The following is a 17,906-nucleotide window of genomic DNA, read 5'->3' as shown; positions in this document are numbered from 1 at the left end:
TCAGCTCGGTTACTGGCCCAACGCTCTAACCACTAGGCTACCTGCCGCCCCGAAAAACAGTGTGTGTGTCTAATCTCTGTCAAATCTACTACTGATTTCATCCATTCCAACAATACAGTGTGCCATCACTTTGACTCCTCATTGCTTCTGATTTAGACTAAATCCCTAATGCAGTATAATATGTTCAGCTGGACTACAGTAATGGACATTACTACTGGACCCTCACTGAGATAAAAGCCTTCACATACTGTAGAGTGAGGGGAAGAGGAGGAGCAGGGCAGTGTACTCTCTCTCTCCGTCTCTCTATATCTATATCTTATATCTTTACGACGGGATCAAGAGAGAACTGGCAGCCAAAAACATCACATTCTCTCTGATGTTCCCTGCGAAGCTGTGCGTCACCCATGTGAGCAAGACCCTGTACCTGTACCTGATGCCGAGTCCTTCCTGCGCTCCATTGGGATTAAACCACCTTCCAGATCCGAGGACAGGGTCCGGAAAAATATGCCGACTATGTGGCAAATTGTTGGGCCCAGAAGGAGTGAGAGACAAGGACACAAATCTACCGTGGAACACTGTCCAGTCCACATTGACTACTGAAGCGACCCCTTTTTCTTAAGGACTGGAAACGACCTGGATTTATGCTCATAACTGGGATCTTATTGTTAGAATAATTCATCAATCTTTGGCCTCCAGTTTATTGGGATGATAGGGTAATCATTCAATCTGGAACAAACAGAATAGCCTGCTTTCCTCATTCCCAATGTCTCTTTTAGTAGGCTATAGAGTCAAGATTATAAATGCTTTACGTTGTTTTTAATGGCAATTACATATAGGCTATCCAAGTGTAGGTTGGTTAAAATATTAGCATAAAATGTGATTTTGGATTAAGTTGAATTTCCAAGCATTGAACCCTTACTGTTTAGAACAGCCTGTTTAGAGGGAGAGAGATATCCTGCCCTCATATGATTGTATTATTGCTTTTATTTTTGGATTCTGTTTTCTTATAGTCTAATATTATTTGAGTTGGGAATACATTTTATAGGCTACGGAGCTATATTTCCTAGTTTATAACGGAGTGCAGTGAATGTCTCATCCATGCACGTCTGTTTATGGGCTCCTCACATTTTTTTGTGTCTTATTGATTTATTTTTGCATCCAGGCTACTCTTTAAAAGATAGGTCACTGAAGTAAAATTGTCTAGTGATAAATATTAGGTCAGATATACTTTAATATAGGCCGAAATATCACTTAGTTTACACAATTGCCCCGCTACTGGGTCTTGTGAGGTATCCCCCCTCGTTTAAAGAACACCACACCACCTAGATCTGCCACCCAGGAATGTGGCAGTGTAATGCGTTCTACTTTTAATTTCACTGTTTCCCTTCGTTCTAGTGGAGACACTTGTTTTTGTGACAATGTTCTTGTTGTTTCTCTGTGTGTTTTGTACTGAAAAAACAGACAAAGGAGCGTTTCTGTCTGCAGTTATGGGTACAAGGAAAAGGCCAATTCAAATCAAGGTCTGTAGTGTTTTATATTGACACTTTATACTGACAACAAAGTCACTTAACATTTTGATTTATAATGTTAAGGGCTTAAACCATGTGATTAAACAAAAAAATGTATTTACACAGCTAAAACGAATGGATGTTGACATTGCCCTCCTCCAGGAGACCCACCTATCAGACGAGGAACACAAAAAGCTTAAAGAGAATGGGTAGGTCAGATATTTCTCCTCCGCATAAAGAAATTGTGTTTGTATACTGGTTAATATGAGGCTGTCTTCTACATTGAAAAATCAGGTAGCTGATTCAGAGGGCCGGTTTGTGATTGTTCAGGGCCTATTATTTAGAATAAATAAATGCTAATTTGTATGCACCAAATGATGATTCCCCACAATGTATTAATATATGTTTCTTAGAGATTGATAAGTATTCAAATACACATTGTGTAGTTGGAGGTGACTTTAATTGCACATTATCCCCACATTTGGAGAAGTCACGACCAGGTGGTCCCATATTAAAAATGTCTAGAACAGTTCAATTTCACTGTGAAGAACAAGGGCTTATTGATATTTGGAGAAAGTTAAACCCAACAACAAAATATTATACGTTCTTTTCAAATCCTCATGGCACTTACTCTAGGATAGACTTTTTGCTGATCACTCAGACCTTAAGCTCATCAGGTAGAACACGGTATTATTAATAACATCACCATCTCAGATCATTGTCCGGTATCACTGAAACTAAAGTTTAAAGATCGACAACCTGATACAGACAGGTGGAGGCTAAACGCTTCTCTTCTTGGAGAAACTTCTTTTCAACAGGTTATTCAAGCTGAACTTACAACATCTTTGGAATTTAACTCAACAGAAGGCATCAGCCCAACCCTTTTATGGGAGAGTGCTAAAAGCTTATCTTAGGGGTCAAATCATAGCCTATTCATCTCTGCAAAAAAAGTATGTATACAAAAACAAGAGAAGATTGAGAGAGAAATCTCCCAATTAGAAGAAAGACATAAGAAACAAGGGGATGGGGACACTAATTTAGTTCACTGCAGCGAAAGGGGAGCTTTAATATGCTTCTTACTTATAAAGCAGAGTGTTTTATACGATTTGCCCGAAACAAATACTATACTCATGGAGACAAACCAGGGAAAGTTCTTGCACTGCAACTTAAAGAGGATGCAGCTGAACGATGTCTTCCCAATATCTGAACTGTGTAGGGCAAAGTTACTTTTTCTCCCAAAGAAATAAATAAGACATTTGCTGAGTACTACGAGACCCTATATAAGAAACCTAAAGATGTTTCCTCTCCGGGGACTTTCTCACACATTTGAAGCTGCCAGAGCAATCGTTTGAAGATAAGGAAATGATAGACGCCCCATTACTGACTCAGAGATAGAAGCAGCCATCAGAAGCATGCAAAATGGGAAGTGTCCGGGTCCCAATGGGTTCCCCTGTGAGTTCTATAAAACCTTCAGTAACAAACTAATACCGCTGATCAGAGGGGTTCTTCATGGGGTTAAAGGGCGCCACTCAACATGATCAATTACTCTAAGACCCAACTCAAACAAACAGTTATACTATCTCTCGATGCTGAAAAGGCATTAGACCGTGTCGACTGGGCCTTTCTTTTTGCAACATTAAAGAGGTTTGGTTTTGGGGAGCGCTTTTTGAAATGGATAGAGCTGATAGATTCAAGTCCCAAATCATCTGTTAGAAGTAACGGGAATATGTCGCATTCCTTTTCGCTACAATGAGGAAACCGTCAAGGAGATTGTCTGTCACCACTGTTATTTGCCCTTTAGTATAGAACCTCTGGTGGAAGCTATTAGAAGTGCCATTAACATTCATGGTCTGCAGGTGGGGCCAAATGAACACAAGATATCTGTATATGCAGACCATGTCATCCTATACGTAAGAGGCTGAGACAAAGATTCCAAATATATTCAAATTAACAGGTGAATATGGTGCTACATCAGGCTATAAAATGAACGTTGGTAAAACTATTGCTATGATGACATTTGGTCCCTCAAGAGTCAATATTGTGATATGCCTTTGCATTGTATTGTCTTTATAGCAGACCCTATTTCTATTGACAGGACTAAACAAACCCCAATTATTACTCTTCCATTGAAGACATGGAGAGAGGCTCAACGCCAATATAAACTGAAGAATTGCATTTCTAGATACGCACCTATATTTCATAGCACAGCCTTTCTCCCTGCTACTATGTCCCAAGGATTTGGAGAACGGGAAGAGAGGGGGCTTGACATTTTTTAAATAATTTAAATGAATCTAGGAGGAATTCATTACATCCCAAACAATTTTTTATAGGTACCTTTCAAGTAAAGGCAATTAACTGTTAAAAAAGGAGCGTTACAAAACCATTACTGAGACGATTACGACTATTAACGAGATGATTGAATCACTTTATCAAGGGGAAAACATTGGAACCATTTCACATCTTTAGCACAATATCCTTAACATGCAAATATTACCTTAGATAATTAGGTAATCTTAGGAACTCATGGCAGGTTTAATTACAGGAGGAGAGCTGAGGGAACATGTGGAGACACTATATAAAGCCACTACATGTAACCAAACAAGGGAGTTTCAATTCAAAGTACTACATAGTTTTTTCATGAGCCCTGATAATCTTTTTTTAAATGTATTTTTATTTTACCTTTATTTAACTAGGCAAGTCAGTTAAGAACAAATTCTTATTTCCAATGTCGGCCTTGGAACAGTGGGTTATAACTGCCTGTTCAAGGGCAGAACGACAGACCTCGTAAGCTCGGGGGTTTGAACTTGCAACCTTCCGGTTACTAGTCCAACGCTCTAACCACTAGGCTACCCTGCCGGGGAAAAGTAATATCAGCTCCGTGTCCGAGGCTAGGTGTGGACAAATATGTACTTTATCACAGGTATTTTGGCAATCTGAAAATCCAGTCTTTTTGGCCTGAAATTCTCCATGTTATTCAGGACATCACAGGCATTAGTATTCAACCAGACCCATGTTATCTCCTAGGTATTGTTCCTGTGGATACACTCCAATACTCTTCACTTAAATTGATAGAGCATCTTTCATCAGCAGCAAGGAAAAGTGTAACAAAACACTGGGAAAATGAACATGCACCTTCAAAAGATATGTGGTTAGGTCTATGTGGGGAACTTGCTGACATGGAGAGAATTACATCAATCTTGCAACATAGACAGGTATGAAGGTGTCTGGTCAGAGTTCCTGTCATATCGTACAGGTCTTATTCTGTCATTTATGGGCTTTTTGTTTTTCTGTTGTTTTTGTGTGACTTAATCCAAATTGTATACTTATTCAGACTCTTGAAATATTTGCTCTATACAGCCAAAATGTACGCTCCTTAGTAAAGACAGTAAATATACGTTGTGTATGTATGGTACATGTTCTTTATGTGCTCTTTAATAAAAAGTCATGTTTAAAAAAAAAATGAATAAGTGCCTTCGAAAATAAAATAAAAATAAGAAATATAATATTTCAGTACATTATTTACTTTTATTTGGTGACTTTATCATTTTTCATTCCTTAAAGTCATCATCTCATCTCTGCTCAGACTGTAGTAGACAACCATCTAATGTTATGGCTGTTCTCCTCAGTCTTCAGTCATCCTAGACTAGCCTGCTTAAGTATCCTGCAGAGCTGTCTGTGTTTCTAACCTAATGTGGCCGGCGTAAAAGTGTATCCATCTCTGTCCGAGATGGAACAGAACAGACACAATGGGTTATGGTAGTTGAGTACCACTTTTCGGCACTGAACTAGGTTGAATATTTGCTTAATGAAAACTACCTCCTTTCAGCCCAGCGTCCCATATAGTTCTTGACTTCATTTCTCTCCTGAATTGTTTGATTTCTCTCTAGTGAAACGTTGCGTTGGGCTCACAAAACACACAGAACTAAACGGACTTCAACTCATTTAACCGACGTCGGTAAATTAGTTGTTTACTAGCCCCCCATCCAAAATATACGCTACTGTTCAAAAATTTGGGTTCACTTAGAAATGTCCTTGTTTTTGAAAGAAAAGCTCATTTTTTGTCCATTAAAATAACATCAAATTGATCAGCAATACAGTGTAGACATTATTAGTAATTTACAACATTAACAATGTCTACACTGTATTTCTGATCAATTTGATGTTACTTTAATGGACAAGAAATGTGCTTTTCTTTCAAAAACAAGGACATTTCTAAGTGACCCCAAACTTTTGAACGGCACTGTACATTTCGGTTAATCGCGCAGCACTAATATAGGAGGGATTATTAATCACGCTCACGCACACACGCACGCACGCACACGCACACACACACACACACACACACACACACACACACACACACACACACACACACACACACACACACACACACACACACAGTCTCCTGTGCTGACTCATAGCCCATAGAGTAATGTTGCCTGCCTGTGTGTGCTGCAGCAGATATCAACAGGGTGACAAGCGGGCAGGGACTGTATTCTAAGCTAGTTTCCTGGGACATCACAAGCCAGGAATAGAAGGAATAGAAAAATGATTTTCCCTCTTTTTTCCACTTGTTTGTTTCCTGGAACTCACCCTGGCAGAGAGTGAAGAGAGAGAGGAGAACATTACCACTCCCTTGGGCCGTGGCGGTCATTACATTTTGTCAGCAATTTATTGTCATGCAAAAGTCTGCCGGTCTCACGGTAATTGACCGTTAATTAACAAACACGTTTAGCATCTCCAGGCCTCCACACATACAAGCTGCTGATCTGTGCCTTGGGAACATCTACATTTAAAAAGTCTAATAAATCATTTTAATATACACCATCACAATAACTCCATTATTTATTTTAATCAGGTCTAAAGAAACATGCTATGAAGAAAATGTATTTTAGAAAAACAGAATGAGTTGGCCTAAGGATATTTTTCCCATTACAGAGCGAGTGCGCATATGAAGAGGCTATATTAAGAGTAAAAGTGATCACTTGAAAAAGGTCCTAAATGCCAGATTTAGAGTTATTTGGCAACTTTATTTGTGAATGAAACAAACCTTAGAATGTCTTAGAAATCAAACATATATGGGCTGCATGGAGCGACTATCTGCTATTGATTTGAGAAAGAAGCAGAAAAAGCTTGTTCTGTTCCTTGCCTCAGGCTGCACAGCTGTTCTCTCATCAACTGATTTTCACAGACTATTCTCAATTTAACCTCGTCTTTACTAATATATAAAATGTGTTTACATTTAGAATGGTCCATGATTAAATGGTTAGGAACAGGGGGGGAAGCCATCTGTCTGCACTCCAATAGGGATTGGAGGACTCTGGCTTTCCCGCCGGTCTGGTAGGCTACTTCAGCTTTATAGCGGAGCATAATATGACCAGCTGAGAAATAAATACACCTCTTATTTCACTGCACGCATCAACCACTGTTTGAGGAGTATGGTCTCGCTGCCAGAAAGGTGAGGTTCCGCCCAAACTCTATGCCATGGGCTCTCCAACCTTGTTCCTGCAGCTACCCAGTTCTTAATTTGGGAAACCAATTGAAATATGCTCAATTAATTATGAAAATGTAAAAAAAAAAAGTCCTATTACTAGGCTGTTCAAATTCAAATACAAATTGTAGACTAACGGTAAGCCACCCTGCACAATCAATGAATCAACAGCATGGTCTAAGGCTATACGTTCTGTCCAGACTCATGGATATACATGTTGGAGCGTAGCGTAAGGTAACCAGTCCATCTAGTGTGCACAATAATACACTACCAACACATGTCCAGGGGGCATAAAAGGAGATTAGCGTGACTCAACGGTCACGTGGAATTTTACTGTGGTCATGACTCATGACTTCCGGTGTGGCGGTAATAGTGTCACCGCAACAGCCCTAGTGATAAATCATTGTTGTCAAACTCCTGCCCAAAATGGATAATGGAACTAGAATAGAAATGGGTCCTCCAAAAATATGACCAATGACCACATGCCTCTCCTTCACCATAAGAGAGACCAGGAAAACAAAGGCAATAAATAAACATAGGACATTTTTTTTTTACATGTTACATTTTTACCTTTATTTAACTAGGCAAATCAGTTTAGAACAAATTCTTATTACAATGACGGCCTACCAGGGAACAGTGGGTTAACTGCCTTGTTCGGGGGCAGAACGACAGATTGTTACCTTGTCAGCTCGGTTACTGGCCCAACGCTCTAACCACTAGGCTACCTGCCGCCCCGAAAAACAGTGTGTGTGTCTAATCTCTGTCAAATCTACTACTGATTTCATCCATTCCAACAATACAGTGTGCCATCACTTTGACTCCTCATTGCTTCTGATTTAGACTAAATCCCTAATGCAGTATAATATGTTCAGCTGGACTACAGTAATGGACATTACTACTGGACCCTCACTGAGATAAAAGCCTTCACATACTGTAGAGTGAGGGGAAGAGGAGGAGCAGGGCAGTGTACTCTCTCTCTCCGTCTCTCTATATCTTTATGTCCTGCCTTCAGAATGCCCATCTCTCTATTTATCTAGAAAGCCCATTTTAAACTGGGTGGTTCGAGCCCTGAATGCTGATTGGCTGACAGGCGTGGTATATCAGACCATATACCACGGGTATGACAAATCATGTATTTTTACTGCTCTAATTATGTTGGTAACCAGTTTATAATCACAATAGGGCATCTCGGGTGTTTGTGGTATATGGCAAATATACCACGGCTAAGGGCTGTACTCTGCGTTGCGTCATGCAGAGAACAGCCCTTAGCTGTGGTATTTTGGCCATATACCACACCTCCTCAGGCTCATTGCTTAATTATATCGCTGTGTTTGTCTCTCTCAAGACGCACTCTGTCTTTGTCATGTCCCTTCAATGCCTCTCGCTCACATTCTGTCTTCATAACTCTCCTGATCTTCCTCCTTCTCAGGAAACCAGACCCATCCACACAGCTCAGTGCATGCACTGTATGTTAGGTATACTAGCAGAGAGAAGGACTGAGGGGTGGATGAGACCGCTGAGTGCTCTACTTGAAACAAAACACTCAGCCATTGGTATGAGCCTGGGCCAAGAGGCTTAATGCAACCTCACAGTCTTCTGTTCTGCTGGACAGATAATAGCCATTACTGCCTCAATGGGAGGGAGGAACATCAAGGAAAATGTTGAGATTCGGTGAAACAGTGTGTAGGGAAAATTTGAATGTTTGTGCTATTTTTAGGACTATTAATATTCTTAGAACTCACTTCTGTGTTCTATTCATATGCTGTTCTGTAAAACAATTTCTGTGTTCATGCAAATGGCTCACTGTAAAAATCCTCACTATCAGCAGCTGCAATTTGACAGTATGCCCAGACCGTGTTTTGAGAACGAAAGACCGTGTTTTGAGAACAAATGAAAGAGATCTCAGTTTCAAGGTCTCCGCTTAGAGAGAAGAAGCCTCGTGAGGTATTGGTATGTCATATGTTATGAACCAGTATTGGTCGGTCACATGAATGAAACAAAATGATAATGATTAATTAATTATCCTAAATCTTGCAAGTATAATTTGTGTATAGCTGTATATAAGACAACTGGTGGGACAGCCCCGGCAGAATTTTCTAACAGACATGTGTACTATGGTGCATTGAGTTCGTTGGAACCTCTCCAGCGCGCTGACAATTAAACAATGATTCATTTAAGATTGACTTTGAGTGTCAATGTTAAAAATTTCCACGACAAGTGCAAGTAAACGACAGACGGCGCTTGGAGGAGAAAGAGCAGGAGAAAATAGGATGTTGCTGTTCTTGAAAATCTGTAGAAGATAAGAGCATGATAATGGCTTTAACATGAGCCATTCTGAATTAGACCCTGTTCTCTCGGTTTCTCTCCCAAAGAACACAAGCTCTCATCCTGCTTTCAGCAATGAGGGAAATAAATATATGCATTTAGCATGTGTATGGACCACTAGCTACCATTACCATTAATGTACAGTATACAATAGACCCTACAAGCTCTTCATAATGTATTAAAGCTACCTGTATGTGAATGAATATATTCCTTTACTACACATTAAAATATCAAGCATTCAATTCCATTTACATTCTCTCCATATCACTTCATTATTTTCATCTCACTCCATTCTGATTAGAGTCGACAGATTCATCGGAATGGCAGATTAATTAGGGACGATTTCAAGTTTTCATAACAATCGGAAATCTGTATTTTTGAGCGCCGATTTCCGATTATTATGTCAGAAAATTAATACCTTTTATTTAACTAGGCAAGTCAGTTAAGAACACATTCTTATTTTCAATGACTGCCTAGGAACTGTGGGTTAGGGTTAGGGTTACACGAATGCAGTAGAAGCCAAGGCAAATTTCTAGCTAGCATTAAACTTATATTATAAAAAACAAACAATCATAATCACTAGTTATAACTACTAATCCAGTTTAGCAGACAATATTAACCAGGTGAAATTGTGTCATTTCTCTTGCGTTCATTGCACGAAGAGTCAGGGTATATGAAACAGTTTGGGCCGCCTGGCTCATTGCGAACTAATTTGCCAGAATTTTACGTAATTATGACATACATTGAAGGTTGTGCAATTTAACAAGAATATTTAGACTTAGGGATGCCACCCGCTAGATAAAATACCGAACGGTTCCGTATTTCACTGAAATAATAATAAACGTTTTGTTTTCGAAATGATAGTTTCCGGATTCGATCATATTAATGACCAAAGGCTCGTATTTCTGTGTGTTATTATGTTATAATTAAGTCTGATTTGATAGAGCAGTCTGACTGAGAAGCAGCAGGCCCGTAATCATTCATTCAAACAGCACTTTCGTGCGTTTTGCCAGCAGCTCTTTGCAAGCACAGTGCTGTTTATGACTTCAAGCCTATCAACCTAATGGCTGGTGTAACCAATGTGAAATGGCTCGCTAGTTAGCTGGGTGTGCGCTAATACTGTTTCAAACGTCACTCGCTTTTAGATTTGGAGTAGTTATTCCCCTTTCGCTGCAAGGGCCGTGGCTTTTGTGGAGCGATGGGTAACGATGCTTTGAGTGTGGCTGTTGTCGATGTGTTCCTGGTTCGAACCCAGGTAGGGGCGAGGAGGTGGACAGAAGCTATACTGTTACACTGGCAATACTATAGTGCCTATAAGAACATCCAATAGTCAAAGGTATATGAAATACAAATGGTATAGAGGGAAATAGTCCTATAATTCCTATAATAACTACAACCTAAAACTTCTTACCTGGAAATATTGAAGACTCATGTTAAAAGGAACCACCAACTTTCATATGTTCTCATGTTCTGAGCAAGGAACTTAAACGTTAGCTTTTTTACATGGCACATATTTTACATGGCACATATTACCTTCTCCAACACTTTGTTTTTGCATTATTTAAACCAAACCAAACTGAACATGTTTCATTATTTATTTGAGGCTAAATTGATTGTATTGATGTTTTATATTAAATTAAAATAAGTGTTAATTCAGTATTGTTGTAATTGTCATTATTACAAATAAAAAATAAATAGTCAGATTAATCGGTATCTGCTTTTTTTGGTGATCCAATAATTGGTATCGGCTTTGAAAAATCATAATCGGTCGACCTCTACTTCTAATGCCATACATCTATGACTTGAGTGATGGTTCAAATCAAAGATGAATTTTCAGTTATTTGAGCCATTCATTTTGAAATACCGGAAGATCAGGTGATTTACCTTTGATGTGAGTAATGGTGCTGGGTTTCCAGTTATTGTCCTTGGGGCTTTTTGAGGGTTGCTAAAGTAATTCAAATTAGCCGAACTTATGAATTTGTTACCATATCATTTCCTCACAACTCATCACTTTGTCATCCTGCATTGTGAAGTGTGTGTGTACAAGAATGTGTGTTAGAGACAAACAGCCTGGACTGGCTCTTAGTCTGGGGAGAGTGATGCGTGTCCACACACCTGCGGTCCTGCTCTGCTGATGCAAACGCATGCTAATGTCCAAGGCCCCTGGTCCTGGTGGAGCACAAGGGCAGAGAAGCAAAGGCACTGTGCTCTGTTCCCAGGTCTGACTCACCCTGCCTAGGGTAGCTCTGAGTGGGTTGGTGGGTGGAGAAGGGACAGGGACCAGTGTTAGTCATAGGGCTAGGGGACTAAAGGGACAAGACTAAACTGGAGGAAATGCTGCTTTGGGCTATTTTAAAAGAGGGCTGCCAGTGTGTTTATGCGCATGAAAACACAAAATGTATACATTACACACACACACACACAAATGCATACATTACACACACACACACACACACACACACAAATGCATACATTATACACACACACACACACACACACATACATTACACACACACACACATTACACACACACACACACACTTCCAAATCTAATGAGAGTAGGAGGACACTTCTCCTGAGACTGGAGTGCCCTTCAGAATCGTTCCAGGCAGTGACTAAACAGACAGAACAGAGCTGAGTGCAATGAAAATAGCCATTAGGGCCTTCAACACTCTCCAGCACAAATACACTGGACTCAACACAAACACACGCACGTACGCACACTCGCATGCACACAAACACACACACACACACACACACACACACACACACACACACTAAAAAGTACTAAGTAATCTGTTACTCTGTCCAACTGCTTTCAGGTAGTTCCTCTGCAGGCCTATAGGAGATCCAATCCAGCAATTTAAAAAACTAAAAAACGATCTCAATCTGCCTTGAAAGGATGAAAACCAAATCAAAACTATGTAGAAATGATAATGGACCAACATTGATAGTCTCCTCACTCTGTCCAGCTTGATAACAGTCATCTACAGTCTCCTCACTCTGTCCAGCTTGATAACAGTCATCTATAGTCTCCTCACTCTGTCCAGCTTGATAACAGTCATCTACAGTCTCCTCACTCTGTCCAGCTTGATAACAGTCATCTATAGTCTCCTCACTCTGTCCAGCTTGATAACAGTCATCTATTGTCTCCTCACTCTGTCCAGCTTGATAACAGTCATCTATAGTCTCCTCACTCTGTCCAGCTTGATAACAGTCATCTATAGTCTCCTCACTCTGTCCAGCTTGATAACAGTCATCTATTGTCTCCTCACTCTGTCCAGCTTGATAACAGTCACCTATAGTCTCCTCACTCTGTCCAGCTTGATAACAGTCATCTATTGTCTCCTCACTCTGTCCAGCTTGATAACAGTCATCTATAGTCTCCTCACTCTGTCCAGCTTGATAACAGTCATCTATAGTCTCCTCACTCTGTCCAGCTTGATAACAGTCATCTATAGTCTCCTCACTCTGTCCAGCTTGATAACAGTCATCTATAGTCTCTTCACTCTGTCCAGCTTGATAACAGTCATCTATAGTCTCCTCACTCTGTCCAGCTTGATAACAGTCATCTATAGTCTCCTCACTCTGTTCAGCTTGATAACAGTCATCTACAGTCTCCTCACTCTGTCCAGCTTGATAACAGTCATCTATAGTCTCCTCACTCTGTCCAGCTTGATAACAGTCATCTATAGTCTCCTCACTCTGTCCAGCTTGATAACAGTCATCTATAGTCTCCTCACTCTGTCCAGCTTGATAACAGTCATCTATTGTCTCCTCACTCTGTTCAGCTTGACAACAGTCATCTACAGTCTCCTCACTCTGTCCAGCTTGATAACAGTCATCTATAGTCTCCTCACTCTGTTCAGCTTGATAACAGTCATCTATAGTCTCCTCACTCTGTCCAGCTTGATAACAGTCATCTATAGTCTCCTCACTCTGTCCAGCTTGATAACAGTCATATATAGTCTCACTCTGTCCAGCTTGATAACAGTCATCTATAGTCTCCTCACTCTGTCCAGCTTGATAACAGTCATATATAGTCTCCTCACTCTGTCCAGCTTGATAACAGTCATCTATAGTCTCCTCACTCTGTCCAGCTTGATAACAGTCATATATAGTCTCACTCTGTCCAGCTTGAAAACAGTCATCTATTGTCTCCTCACTCTGTCCAGCTTGATAACAGTCATCTACAGTCTCCTCACTCTGTCCAGCTTGATAACAGTCATCTATAGTCTCCTCACTCTGTCCAGCTTGATAACAGTCATCTATAGTCTCCTCACTCTGTCCAGCTTGATAACAGTCATCTATTGTCTCCTCACTCTGTCCAGCTTGAAAACAGTCATCTATTGTCTCCTCACTCTGTCCAGCTTGATAACAGTCATATATAGTCTCCTCACTCTGTCCAGCTTGATAACAGTCATCTACAGTCTCCTCACTCTGTCCAGCTTGATAACAGTCATCTATAGTCTCCTCACTCTGTCCAGCTTGATAACAGTCATCTACAGTCTCCTCACTCTGTCCAGCTTGATAACAGTCATCTACAGTCTCCTCACTCTGTCCAGCTTGATAACAGTCATATATAGTCTCACTCTGTCCAGCTTGATAACAGTCATCTACAGTCTCCTCACTCTGTCCAGCTTGATAAGTCATATAGTCTCCTCAATCTGTCCAGCTTGATAACAGGCATCTACAGTCTCCTCACTCTGTCCAGCTTGACAACAGTCATGGAATATCAAAAATTCCAAAAGCGACAGAAATATAGGACATTTTAATTGCGCCCCCCGGATGTCAGTGAAGAACAAATTAAGCCTGTGGAGAGAACAAGTTTGACATCCCTGGTTTAAACTAATAGTGGACAGTGTTACCGTGTTAGGAAGAAGACTGGTGAAAAGGACAGGACTGATAGTCACTGGGAGACTGGAGGCCAGACTGAACAAGAGGTTCACCTCTGAGATAGGAGCAGAGCTAATCTATGTACATGAGGATATGCCATCGACCAAACATTTATCATCGCAGGTGATTTATAGATCGGTTATTGTGGGTATAGGGTTTTGGCCAGCACTGTCAACCCCGAGGTCAGGCTATCTCCTGACCCGGAGAGCAAGGTAACAGCGAGACAAGCCCAGAGAGAGCGAGCCCAGAGCACATCCATCATCAGGAAGCACTGATCCAGACCGCCAGACAGTGAGCACGCCCAGGGGAGTCCAGACGAGCCCAGAATGACTAAAACTCCCGAGGGGAAGCCCAACGAGCCCAGAATGACTGATGCGACCCAGGGAAGGGTAATCAAGTGTAGAATGACTGATTTCCCCCACTGTGTGCAGACTGAAAAACAAAGAGGTCCACCCAGTGGAGATTAAACAAGTGACGAATAACGGATGCCACCAAAGGGAAGGTTGTCAAGTGCAAAATGCATAGGTCCCTGTTGGGAGAAGTTAGGCAAGTGTGTTGCCATGGTGGTAAGAGGTGGTGGTAAACCAGGGCACAGTCGTTTTCCTCAGGGCGATGTGAGGAGTGATCAGAGACTGCCTGCTGAAAGGGAGATGGAACTCAGATAGATGCTGCCCAGGGTGGGTTCAATGAGCAAAGAGCAAGTGATGACTTGTTTCTAGGGAATTAACTAGTGAGCGAACGGAGGGAAATATACTGTATGAACCACCTCTCCCTCTGCCTCTCAAACACTTTTTCTGTATTTCTGCTGACTGTGGGCCAGTAGTCTACAGGTACACACTCAGTCAGTCAGTCACACATGAAGACAGACAGACTGACACACAGATTGATCTGACCGTGTGAATGTGATATTAGGAGAGAGAATCCACACCATCGCTCATAGAAAGACAGAAAAAGGACCTAGAGCAAGAGACGAAGTGAGAGAGACAGTGGGGAAAGAAGACAAGGGATTTGTCTTGAGAGAAACTATGTGATACATTAAATCCAAGGCTAACAAATGCGTTTTAAAGCGTGATTCCAGCTGTTTAATCATGAGAATTGGGTCCACTGTGTGTACACACACACACACACACAGGTTTGTGATTGTGGCTGGCAGCTCTAATCCTCAGAGGGATTAAAGCAGGACCTGAGCAGCTGGTCCATCTCTCATCGCACTCTGCCCTCTCGCTGTTCTGTGTGTGTCTGTTACCAACTTTTCCATCTGTCTAGAGCTGTCACTCGCAACCTCACAATATCTCCTTCATTGAAATAACAACACCACAGAAAAGCCGTCTCAAACTGACAGCAGAGAGACAAGACTCTACACAAGCGCACACACACACACACACACTCACACACACACACTCACACACACACACACACACTCACACACACGGAGCCTGATTACTTGACGTGCCACTGAGGCAGTGTATCAGTCCCGCACCCAGCCAGAGATATGCAGACACACTATGGAGGTGACAACCACACCCGTCAACACTCTCCCAAACAGATAACAGGAGGGATCTGTTGACAACAACAAGAGTCACAAATACACAAGTCCCAAATTAGAACAAAAGTATCCCAACTATGGCATAGACGTGGAGAGACTTGGTGAACCGCTAATCTAATAATAATAATAAATAACCAACAGGCCAACAAAAGTATTCATTCACTAAGATGAAAGACATTCAAAAACATAAAACTCCATGAATAAAACAAGTATTTTCTGAAGAAGACAAACAACTAAAAAGTGTTGGAAAATGATCTGAACCAACAAGTTGAACAAACCAATCCACACTGCTCATCAAGTCCATCACAACAACGAACTAAACACTGAATAAAAACACAAAACAAATGAACGAACGGCATGAATGAAAGAGCGAAGGAGAGAAGTCATCCTCTCTCTGGCTCTCTCCATCTCTTTCTTTCTGTGACTGACCTTGCAGAGTTTGTGGTAGCGTGGGGATGAGATGGCCATTCTCTGGAGCCTGTGTAGGAAGACCACCACTTTCTGGAGGGAGGTACGGACCATGGCCATCATTTTACGCGTGCCACAGGTCTGCAGCCTGCTCCAAGTCCGCATGGCACGCTAGCACTGCCCAACCCTGCTCATATCCTCTCCTCCTCCCAGAGACACACCACAGCAGGAGTGACGTGAACACACACACTTACACACACTGACTGACACACATGCTGCGATCGGCATGCCCCCCTCACGCAGATATACTAGCACACACACACAGCGCACGGTCAGTCACATGCTCTCTCACAGCAAACACTCCCTCTCTCACACACATATACACACACAGTCACACACACTTTGTCACACACATGCACACACTTCCTCCTCACACACAAGCTCATGCATATAAGCGATGCTGAAACACTCACTGACTCTCATTCACACACACTTAAACCATGGTACACAAAACCACTCCAAAAATACATGTCACTCTGGGGTCCACTTCAGGAGCCAGGGGTCAAAGAGGACAAAAAGGAGAAAAATCAGCCGATAAGCAAACAAAGAGAAGAAGAATGAGAGTGGGAGGCAGAAGTTTTGCTGGAGGAGAGGTGCGCTGCTCTCCGATCGCGGCTCACAGCGGACAGCCAGAGATAAAGACTGTAGCGCTCCACGGAAAACCTTCAGAGCGGACGACAGTGAGAGACAGAGAGAGAGGGAGAGAGACAGAGCGATCAGTAGACCTAGGATAACAGACGACAGAAGCTCCTTCAGCCATAGAGAGCCAATGACCAGCCAGAGGGAACCAATGACTGGGAGAGAGGGAACGAGAGAGAGAAATAGGGAGGGAGGGAGGGAGGGGAGGGAGAGAGAGAGAGAAAGACACCAATGGAAAGAGCGAGCCCAAGTGAGATGTACAGCGTGCAGCCCGCACACAGCAGGAGCAGCAGTGTGTGTGTGTGTGTGTGTGTGTGTGTGTGTGTGCCCCAGATGTAACAATATGCACAGATACAGAAGGATGAGAAAGCAGTCTGATATGAGAACAGGGAGCTGAGAGAGAGAAGGGAAGAAAGAAAGGGGAGGGATGAGAGAGAAGGGAAGGGAGGGAAGGGAAGACAGGGAAAAGAAGAGAGGTGAGGAAAGAGGGGTGGTAAGAGAGGGGTGGTAAGAGAGGGAAGGTAAGAGAGGGGATGTAAGAGAGGGGATGTAAGAGAGGGGATGTAAGAGAGAGGATGTAAGAGAGGGGATGTAAGAGAGGGAAGGTAAGAGAGGGAAGGTAAGAGAGGGAAGGTAAGAGAGGGGGTGTAAGAGAGGGGGTGTAAGAGAGGGGAGGTAAGAGAGGGAAGGTAAGAGAGGGGAGGGAAGAGAGGGGACGGAAGAGAGGGGACGGAAGAGAGGGGACGGAAGAGAGGGGAGGTAAGAGAGGGGAGGTAAGAGAGGGAAGGTAAGAGAGGGGAGGTAAGAGGGAAGGGAAGAGAGGGGATGTAAGAGAGGGGATGTAAGAGAGGGAAGGTGAGAGAGGGAAGGTAAGAGAGGGGAGGTAAGAGAGGGGAGGTAAGAGAGGGGAGGTAAGAGAGGGGAAGTAAGAGAGGGGAAGTAAGAGAGGGGAGGTAAGAGAGGGGAGGTAAGAGAGGGGAGGGAAGAGAGGGGAGGTAAGAGAGGGGAGGTAAGAGATGGGAGGTAAGAGAGG

General features: G+C 42.2%; 1 protein-coding gene and 1 long non-coding RNA gene across 15 annotated transcripts in view; one reads left to right on the top strand and one right to left on the bottom strand.

Annotated features, from left to right (window-relative positions):
* The window catches only part of utrn (utrophin), a 339,503-nt gene that overhangs the window by 193,991 nt on the left and 127,606 nt on the right, over positions 1-17,906 (bottom strand). For 2 of the 12 annotated variants that reach the window (XM_064991310.1, XM_064991311.1), the window contains exon 1: positions 16,196-16,453. The exons of the other annotated variants lie outside the window; for them this stretch is intronic. In XM_064991310.1, coding sequence (XP_064847382.1) covers positions 16,196-16,339 — 144 coding nt within the window. In that variant the 5' untranslated portion in view covers positions 16,340-16,453. Of the gene's footprint in view, positions 1-16,195; positions 16,454-17,906 lie in introns of those variants that run through there. 12 annotated transcript variants of the gene reach the window in all.
* Positions 337-8,938, top strand: LOC135557744 (uncharacterized). Of its 3 annotated transcripts, XR_010458256.1 has the most exons (4): positions 337-713; positions 1,462-1,520; positions 1,635-1,717; positions 8,429-8,938. It is a non-coding gene; the product is annotated as an uncharacterized LOC135557744 (long non-coding RNA). The 3 variants fall into 3 exon arrangements; XR_010458255.1 differs by having other exon boundaries at positions 337-1,520; XR_010458257.1 differs by lacking the exon at positions 8,429-8,938 and adding an exon at positions 4,533-4,924 and having other exon boundaries at positions 337-1,520.

This window comes from Oncorhynchus masou, chromosome 16 (assembly GCF_036934945.1).
Source record: "Oncorhynchus masou masou isolate Uvic2021 chromosome 16, UVic_Omas_1.1, whole genome shotgun sequence".
In the NCBI taxonomy this organism is placed as follows: domain Eukaryota; kingdom Metazoa; phylum Chordata; class Actinopteri; order Salmoniformes; family Salmonidae; genus Oncorhynchus; species Oncorhynchus masou.
Note: the sequence above shows the minus strand (reverse complement) of the source record. Positions and strands in the feature narration are given on the sequence as shown.